At 37.8% G+C, this 10223-nt stretch overlaps 1 protein-coding gene across 5 annotated transcripts in view; it reads right to left on the bottom strand.

The window, feature by feature from the left end:
• Positions 1-2249: 2249 nt before the first annotated feature.
• LOC138751551 (ubiquitin-conjugating enzyme E2 E1) overlaps positions 2250-10223 on the bottom strand; it is an 81735-nt gene continuing 73761 nt past the window's right edge. For all 5 annotated transcript variants that reach the window (XM_069913971.1, XM_069913970.1, XM_069913969.1 and 2 more), the window contains one exon: positions 2250-8517. In XM_069913971.1, the coding sequence (XP_069770072.1) occupies positions 8420-8517 (98 nt within the window). In that variant the 3' untranslated portion in view covers positions 2250-8419. The remainder of the gene's footprint in view (positions 8518-10223) is intronic.

Raw genomic sequence — 10223 nt, 5'->3', positions numbered from 1 at the left:
TGAAAAAAAAATTTTTAAAAAAAATTGGAGGCTGGTGAGGGATTGGTCCTGGGTCCACTATTGTTTGTTAGATATATTAACAATCTGGAAGAAGGGGAGGTAAATTAGATAAGTAAGTTTGCAGATGATACAAAGATTGGTGGTATTGTGGACAGTGAGGAAGATTATCGTAGTTTAAAAAGAGATATAGGAAAGCTAGAGGAGTGGGCTGAGAAAAGTGTGAAGTGTTGCATTTTGGAAAGGCAAATCTAAATAAGTCATATACATTGAATGGTAGACAATTGAGGAGTGCAGAGCAACAAAGGGATTTAGGAGTTATGGTAAATAGTACCCTCAAAGTTGATACTCAGGTAGATAGAGTGGTGAAGAAGGCATTTGGAATGTTGGCCTTCATAAATCGGAGTATTGAATTCAAGAGTTGGGATGTTATGATGAAATTGTACAAATCATTGGTGAGGCCAAGTTTGGAATACTGTGTGCAGTTTTGGTCACCGATTGAGGGGGGATTTGATGGAGGTGTTCCAAGATTTTAAAAGGGACAGAGAGAGTCAACGTGGATAGGCTTTTTCAATTAAGAGTGGGAGGTATTCAAACCAGAGGCCATGGTTTGAGATTGTAGGGGAAAAATTATAAGGGGAACATGAGGGGAAATTTCTTCACGCAAAGGGTGGTTGGGATGTGGAATAAGCTTCCGGCAGAGGTGGTTGAAGCAAGGACGTTATTTACATTTAAGGAAAGACTGGATAATTACATGGAGGGGAGAGGATTGGAGGGGTATGGACCAGGTGCTGGTCAGTGGGAGTAGGAGGGTGGTTATTTGTTCCAGCATGGACTAGTAGGGCCAAACTGGCCTTTTCTGTACTGTATATGGTTATATAACAGCACCATTTTGGCCAGCTGCCCCACCACGTGCAGTGATAAGTGGGTCGGTTTGCCTGCCGAATGGCGTACTGCCACAGAAGCATGCAAAAGTCACATTATGTTGATGTTTTGGGGATTGGCCAGTTTGAAAGTAAGTCTTTTTTTTAAAATACCAAGGAACAATTCTATTTAAATGATTGGATTACAAAGGAATCAGAGAATATGAAGGAAGGCAGAATCAAGGCCATGCCCACATGCATTGTTGGACAGAACTGGGTGAAAGAGCCTTATGGTTTATTTTTCAATTAATGTTCTGAATTTGAAACGACTTCTTTGCCGCTGAATGATCCTGTCAGCTGTGTTTGCTGCCTCTGTTCCTTTCCTTAATCTAATGAGGAAACCTCAAACATTATTTCCCCAAAAGCAGCTCCACCCATAAATCATTTCTGGGTTTAGGTCTATTCTCCACATACTCAACTAATTCATGAGATTCATGTCCTCTGTATTCTAATGAGGCTGCTCACCATTAATTTTTTCATGAACCCATTCATCTTTAGGTGTGATATAATCTCAAAAATTATCCATAAAGACAGCTTCATCTTTAATTGCCCCCCCCCCACCCCCCACAATTGTTAAAACATACTGTGAGGCCAAAGTCCATGCAAGAATTCCTGCTTGAAACGCAGCCTCAGTCTGGCCTTAACATTTACCACAGAATGAACAAAACAATAGCAGATCAATGACCACACAGATAGATGGTGGCAGCACTGCCTACAGTACTCAGAAAATTCATTTCAAAGAGTACTTCAGGTTTTGAAGTCCTCTACACCACAAATTTATTTATTTTTTTGTTGTGGTTGTAAAACTCTGCAATCCATCTCACCACCCCCCCCACCCCCACATCAGATCATCTACTTTGACCAATATCTCAGTCATCCCTTCTACAATTACTTAAGTCGTAATTGAATATTCATTCATTTTCTACCCTGCGATTCCCTTTGGATATTTTGTTGAAGTGTCAATAAAGGGTATTGATCTGAAACATTAACTGATCATATCTCTCCATGGATGTTGCCTGACCCACTGTATCCCAATTTCTCATTGTTTGCTCAACATTCAAGTGTCTGCAGTTTTTAAGTTTCTTAATTCTTCTTACTGTTGAGTTTCCTCTAGGGCCAAAATGGATTATATAGTTCTGGGAGGATCTCAATGTATCATTGAACTCAACTTACCTGCTGAGCAGATCACGAGAAATTAGACCATGCAGTTACCACTTGTGTTTCTTTGCTGTGGCAAACACTTTAACACGCAGATACAGGACCCATTTGTCAGAAACATGTTTAGTTGGGTGCTTCCTCATATTTTCATCAACAAAAATAATGACCTCATGATTTATTAAAATTTTAATGTGGTATAGAACTTAAAACAGTACATTCTGAGAAGTTAATTTTAACAGTCGGAGATCTCACGTGCACATTATACTGAAGGTCGGTGTTAAAACATAGCTGTAAGAAGTTGATGTTTCCACGCAGCATGACTTGTAACAGTCAGATTATATGCCAGTTTCCCCCCCCCAAATTTTAAGATTTTTCTTCCTTTTTAAATTTAAAAAGTCTGCATGTTCCCTTGGTGAGGGAGACTTTCACTGTTTTCAAGAATGTTCAGCTTACTTCTTGTAAACTTGCAGTTTAAAAAAAAATGGGATTACCACTTTGCTGCTGGGAAGGTTTTACAAAAAGAAACATCACTGCAGGAGTGGGTTCATTCGATTGATGCATAGAAAGCATGAAATATCCAGCTTCCCTAATGCTGAGATTGGGAAGACCCCTCTTCATTGGGCTCTCTGCCGAGAGGCTGGCTCCTCCAGCAATTTGTCTTGCTAAATCTCTGGTTTCTTCCTTTAAGATCTGTTTCAAGAGGCAACCTGCCCATTGTCCCATATCTGCATGTAGACATAATTTCAAGGCTATAATGGCATAAGGATTGTAGCAACAATAATTCTAGTCTCTGTTGGTTAATTAAACCAACTCCCTTGGAACAAGCTATGATTTGAACAACAGCCAAAGCTAATAATCCAGCAACTGATAAAAGACCCTTACAAAAAACCTTGAAATGTCAAAACACTCTGATGAACATGATCAGTTCATGGCTTCCAATAAAGTAAAAGATGGCTTCAATTTAGACCATCTCACATAATTGTTCCACACCTCAATGGAATTGTACACTCACACTTTTCACAAAGTTGTACATCAGGGCCACAGCCAAAATGTTGAAAGATTGAGTAAGACTGTTTGTCATTTGCTCAAAATGTTTCCTTTATGTCAAAGGTTTCCAGTGATTAAAAAAATAAATAAATAATAAATGTTAAGGCAATGGGAAAGAGGGACAGGAAACAGTCCAGTGGCTGGAAAAATATCTCACACAAAAGAGGTTGCTGGAGGAGAATCATCTTAGACCAGGTCTGCATCTCAGAAATGCATTTCCAGCTGCTTTGTCAATCATGTTTATCTCCAGGTCAAGAGCAAGGCTGTTCACTGATGCTGCAGTGATCAGTAAATCTTTCAATAAAAGGCTTTTGGCAGTAAGACAAATTACAATTTTAATAAACAGATACAGTTAAGCCACACAAACGATCACTTTCCATAACACTGTCAACACTTAACATTACCGAGCTATCAATGTCCTGTGGCGGTTCCTTCAAATGATGTGGCAATTAGAGCAGCTTCCATACTGCGTACAGTGTGGTTTGTGTTTCATTCCTGAAAGGCTTTCCACTGGCTACAAAGACAAATCGGGCTCATTCTTGCTGTCACTATTCAAAGGGGTTTACTAGAGAATATTCAATAGGTCTATTCCTTCAGTAAAAATTGCATTGTGCTCCTGTCCCTTCTCATTACCACAAGTTGGTTTGAATAATTAAGGCCAATTTGTTGCAGCATTTCACAGATGAAACAATAGAGTTAGGACACACGTTTATGACTTATTATAGATTAACCTTTCAATTCACTTTGCTTCCTTCTATTGCTATTTCATCTATCAAACCTCAGGCAAACCCCAGGTTTTACATCTTAATTCTTCACAGGCCTCCATTTTTAAATGGGGGAAAAAAATTGAAAACCATAACCAGAGAGGCTATCAGGTTAAAAGAAAATGAAATTTATTCTGTTGGTGATTTGTCTTTAAATCAGATCATTTGGAATAACACCAAATTTAACTTTTTGGTTCCATGGGTCTTGTCAACACAATGAGATGATAGACAGCCAGCTCCAGCAGTCATAACATAAGAGCAAGTCATATAATCCTACAAGCTTTCCTTACACCTCTCAACAAATTCATGAACTACATATTAGCTCCACTTACATACTATTTTTAATTTCCTTAAGTGCCCAAAAATCTATCCTCACTCCCAAATATATTCTTCAAATAAGCATTCACAGCTCCCTGGGCTAGCATTTTCACGTGATTTATAAATGCTGAGTGACAAAGGTCTGATCTTAATCTTAAATGGTTGCTTTCTTTTTCTGAGACCGTGGCCTCAAACTCTACTGTCCATGCCTTGCCTGGTATCACTCCTGCAGTATGAAGAGCAATTGTTGCTCATATAGGTTTTCTTGGCTAGTGGCGTTGAAAAGGTTATAATCTTGGCTAGTGGCGTTGAAAAGGTTATAATCTTGGCTAGTGGCGTTGAAAAGGTTATAATCTTGGCTAGTGGCGTTGAAAAGGTTATAATCTTGGCTAGTGGCGTTGAAAAGGTTATAATCTTGGCTAGTGGCGTTGAAAAGGTTATAATCTTGGCTAGTGGCGTTGAAAAGGTTATAATCTTGGCTAGTGGCGTTGAAAAGGTTATAATCTTGGCTAGTGGCGTTGAAAAGGTTATAATCTTGGCTAGTGGCGTTGAAAAGGTTATAATCTTGGCTAGTGGCGTTGAAAAGGTTATAATCTTGGCTAGTGGCATTGAAAAGGTTATAATCTTGGCTAGTGGCGTTGAAAAGGTTATAATCTTGGCTAGTGGCGTTGAAAAGGTTATATTCTTGGCTAGTGGCGTTGAAAAGGTTATATTCTTGGCTAGTGTCGTTGAAAAGGTTATATTCTTGGCTAGTGGCGTTGAAAAGGTTATAATCTTGGCTAGTGGCGTTGAAAATGTTATAATCTTGGCTAGTGGCATTGAAAAGGTTATATTCTTGGCTAGTGGCATTCAAAAGGGGAAATAAGTAGAGTACATGGATGAAGATGGGAAAACGTATGATCAGGCAACACCCAAGGAGAACAAGAGAAGCAAGGCCAACTTTTCAGGTTACTGATCTTTCATTAGAATCTTTCTCCATGATTGTTGCCTGGCTGCCCGTTTTTGGTTTTGAATGAGAGGAAAATAATCTTCCAAATTTAATGGGTACTTAAAAGGAAATGAACAGAAATAAGAATATATGAATAATAAATATAAATTAAAAATAGATGTTAGCAATCTTACATAAAAATGCCAAAAAACACTCAGCTTGTCAAACAGCATCTGTGGAAAGAAAAGCATTTCAGGTCTTTGATGTGTTTAGTGTTTCATGCATAGTTTTTATTATAGCTTTGAATGTTCTCTCTAATTAACCAAGAAATTTAAACAGGATGCACAATTGAGATAATACAAAGTGCCAAGAGGGAATAGAATTCAAGATTGTTCTCATTAGCTTCAAAACATTAACACTATAATGCTCGATAATTAATTCTTTTCAGATCATTATCAACCAGGTCACTGATTAAAGACAACTTGGATTTACAACAATGGACCCAATAAGATTTGCTTTGCAACACGTGACGTGACATTATTTTGGGCCCACATGCTATGTTAAAACCTGACAATTCCCACCATCCAAAATGAAATGAAATGCAGGGCTCAGATTAAGATGAGTTGTGCTGCCACAGAAATTCAAAATTAACCTTCTAAATTGAAAATCAAAACATACACACACAGCAAAAGATGTAAATTCATGAAACAGAAAGTGGTCTGAAATGAAACATCTGGAAGTGGAAAAAAATAAATGCATGCTTTCTGCCATCAGAGGATTTAACTAAATCCACTTGACACTGGATATTCTTTTACTGCTGAGTTTCTTCTGGCCTTTTGTGCGTGGAATTCCAAATGCCCCCAGGCTGAAAATAACATTGTCAACTGAGGATGACTTCAATACCTGGGAAATATTCAGCTAACACCAGCAGGACTAGATTCAAGGAGGGATTAGTGAAAAGCTCCATTAAAGTTTGCTGTTTTGACTTCATGAAGGATTTACTACAAGATGTATACAACAAAAAAAGTCATATGGATGGACAAGTAAAAATAGGTTAGATTGGAAAGTTGATTTTTATTTCCCTTTGCATTGCAGTTTATTGAGAAAAAATTATCAAAAGCAGATTTCCAGTCAAGGTACCAAAGGAATAAATGTTCCTGATAACAAAACTAACCATTTAGGTGTTAAGTTTGTGCCTGGAACTTAAAATATTGAATATTACTGTAAAAGTTTTCTGTTTCTTTTAAATTCGGGTAACTTGTTTTTCATGATAACTTTTGATTTTTTTTTCCTCTATGAAAATATGGCCCTGATCTACCGACATATGAAAAAGCTAATGCACAACAAGTTCTGAAAAATTGTATTTTTTCTTTAAATTCTTGATATGATGTAAAGTTTACCAATAGCTTGTGGTACCTCATCCAAGCTTCAAACGTTACTATCACAACTAATAGTATCCAATGTCTGCACACGAACACTTCAACATAAGGTTTGCAAAATAGCAAACAGCTGTGCGAACCTGGTTGATTTTGCCTGTCTGTCTAATGGGATACTAAGGTTTCCAGTCAATCTCCCACTGAGATTCACCAACACAGCAAAAATTCAAATAGAGTCTGTTTCCTTCTTGTTTGCATGATATGGGGATGCACCTGTTGCTTCATTTATACGTACTCAGTTGATGGAATAACCAGAAGAAAAGATAGAACACAAGGGGTGGCATTTCAACTCAACTAATTATACAGTTATAGTCAGAGAACAGCTAATTAAAGGATGGGACGGTGGGAAGGGGAAGGCAAAAATACTGTTTCATTGCTCAGGCAGTAGCACACTATTTACCAGCATACATCTTAAAGCTCATTTCTAAATCAGAATCATAAACTCATTTAATCAGTTTTGGGATATGCACATTAATACTAAGCATGAAATAGAGGGAAAAAAACAACCTGTACTTGGAGTCCTACAAGTTGCAGAAGCCCAAAAGTATTAATTAGTTCTGTGTTAGCTTCAATGTACACAGGATACATAATTATCCAAAATAAAGGTCCTGTCACAGCAGTACCTCCAAAATGCCTTTTATAAATTCTGAACACACACAAAAGTAGCAGGATCAGCCAAATCTATGGAACAAATGCAAGGTTTTAGATTATGAAACTTTTGCTCATTAAATAACATTTCACGATCAGTGTTTTTAAATACAAGTGATTTCCGACAATCTGGCAACCTAAATTACCCCATATAAAAGGTCAGCGGTTACAGCGGTTATAGACCAGTGGCTGTACAACTTTGGTAGATGTCAACATTCTTTAATTTTGTATTGTGAACGGGGCCAATAGAGTTATAACAATAAATGACAAAACTTGAAGGATTTCAATAACTAATAACTCATTCTCAAGTCTTTTAAAAACAAATTATATTCTGATGCAGCTTTGCTTTTTGCAAACTCTCTGCATCAAATAAGCAGCCATACATATTTTAATAGATTATTTTCAGTGGACTACAGCATGATCATTGACATAAACTGTGCTTCACAACAAACATTTGTAGAATTGGAAACCATCATGGACTTCAGAGCCCTTAATCTATTTGTCTTAAGGTTACATTTTGTAAATTTTAACAACGCTGAAGCTGTATAAAATTAAATTAAAACAAAACTGTTCTATTTCATAACTGTTGAGACATTAATTTTAAATACGGCAAAACTTACTTGAAAGAATTTTGGATTTTTCTTTTGCTTACTGCAAATTAAAACTTGTTCCCTAAAACTGCAAGTATTCTTCAAATCCATTTCTTATTCCCTGAATGAAGGTAATTCCATATTACTGAGCCATTATTCTATTGGGGTCTTAAAAATGCTAGACGTCCCTATCTTTACATTTCCATTCAGTTTTAACTCATGCTTTTTGATTGGCAAGCATTTTCAAACTGACCAGACACAGTGAACACAAACAAGTAAAACTTAGTAAAAGAGGTATCACTTAATGTTTCAGTAACAAATCTGGGTCTTGCATGACCCATCATATCATAATCTTCAAACATTTCCATGTGAATTTCCTATCTATTCATATCAATAGTTTATTGTTTAAGCTACAATAACAAAGCTCATCGAGAGTTCTGACTAGACTTATGCAAATAAAAGACTGTTGCATTTAAAACCTGTAGTAGGAATGCTTCTCCCATTCCCCTCCCCCACCCCTTCACCCCCAACCCCTGCCCCTTTTCAATCCAATGAGCAGTTGCTCATTTCCATCAGAGAATAATGTCGGTAGAACAGATGACCATCCAGTTTATGTGGCATATTTCTTGGTCCACTGTCTTGCTATTCTGTCATGTTCAGCCCTGTTCGTCATGTACTGTGTGGCTATGCTCCCAACCAAAGGATCCGCTGCAATGAAACATGAAACATTGGTTAGTACTTTGCAATGGGATAGGGCATGACTTAATTTATACAGTAGATACAGCACAGTAACAGGCCCTTTTGCCCCAAGAGCACACACCACCCGTGGGATCAATCAATCTCCTAACCCCAGTACGTCTTAGAAATATGGGAGGAAACCCGAGCATTCAGAGGAAACTCAAGAAGTTGTGTGGAGAATGTTATAAACTTACATGCAGCAGCAGGTTCAAACTTGGGTTGCTAGCACTGTAGTTACATTGCGCTAACTGCAATGCTAATGTTGCCATTCAAACAAATTTTTTTTGTTCTCAGCGGAATGTCTTCAACATTCTATCCATGAAGCAGCAACTTTCAGTCACATAATCCACAGACATGACCAATATCATAATCAATTGAACGTCAGAGGTAATAAATGCCAATGAGAAATCCAGACAGAAGTCCCACGAGTCTTTCCTTTTTCAGAGAATTGTAAAACCTACAACAGCTTTTCCACAGAAATGATCGATTTATACCAGATAAATATGATACTCCTTTAGTTGCTTCTTCACAGAATTTAATTAGTTCATCAGGGATGACATACCCCACTAAAATGCAGGCCAACTTCCCCTGATTGCCTAAAACAGACTATGTTCAGCCAATCCCAACTAAATGAAGACTAGGAATTTCCACAAGAACAATGTTAATGCTAAACCAGTCGATAATTCCCCAGTTTCTATCCTTACTGGATAGATGAAGAAATTCAGCATGAAAACAGGCCTTTCTGTCAAATGAGTCAACATCAATCACTCATTTATACTAATCCTACATTAAAAAAAACCCAATTTTTAGTTTTCTCATTTTCTTTTCAACCCCGCCCCACCCCAAATAATTCTACCAATTATTCACCAAATAAGGGAAATTTGCAATGGCAACTGACTTACTGACCCATGTGGGAGGAATCTGGAGCACCCAAGAAAACCTACAAGGACACAAGAGGAGGTGTAAACTCCACACAGACAGCAGCACTTGAGGTCATGCGTGAACTCAGGTCTGTGGCAGTTCTACTAGCTGACACCACCATTAAATGGAAGAGTTGCTTAACGAAGCAAAAGAATGGAATGGTGCCCAAGCAGGAATTTGAACATTATGTCAGAGAAACTGCCATATCCTCACCTACTGCTTTTATTGAAAGCCTTGATCCTGCTTGTGTACCATTATTTAATGCTGTACATCACTGCAACTTTGTTCATTTTGACAGATTTCTGTCCCCAGTTTAATATTTTTGGACTGTCTAGGATGCTGTTCTCTTCCTTGACTGTTAACACTCCTTCAGAGTAATTCAGTGTTTCCATTGTTTTAGGTTCCTTTCAAGCTTCATCTTTTGTTTTTAGGGTCCCCACTTTGCTCCTGATCAACTCCTCTTTCCTGTTGCAACTATGGAAAAAGCATTGGTTCTTAATGTTCCACCTTTCCCCTCCCTGCATGTTGTATTTCTCCCATTTACTAGGATCCAAGGTTAATTTTTGCTTTCTGTAATGTTTTTTCCCCTCGCTCCATTATATGCCATTCCTTAGCTGTTCTATTTACTGGCAAATAGAGTCCTTGGTCCTTAGAGGTATGCATACTGATAAACAAGCTGATGCTTCCAAAGACATGTTAATCAGATGGCCCGTGATAGGCCATTTAACACTGTTCATGGGCTCACTGCTGGGAAA

The sequence above is a fragment of the Narcine bancroftii genome, chromosome 1 (genome assembly GCF_036971445.1).
Source record: "Narcine bancroftii isolate sNarBan1 chromosome 1, sNarBan1.hap1, whole genome shotgun sequence".
In the NCBI taxonomy this organism is placed as follows: domain Eukaryota; kingdom Metazoa; phylum Chordata; class Chondrichthyes; order Torpediniformes; family Narcinidae; genus Narcine; species Narcine bancroftii.
This window is presented reverse-complemented; position numbering and strand designations above follow the sequence as displayed.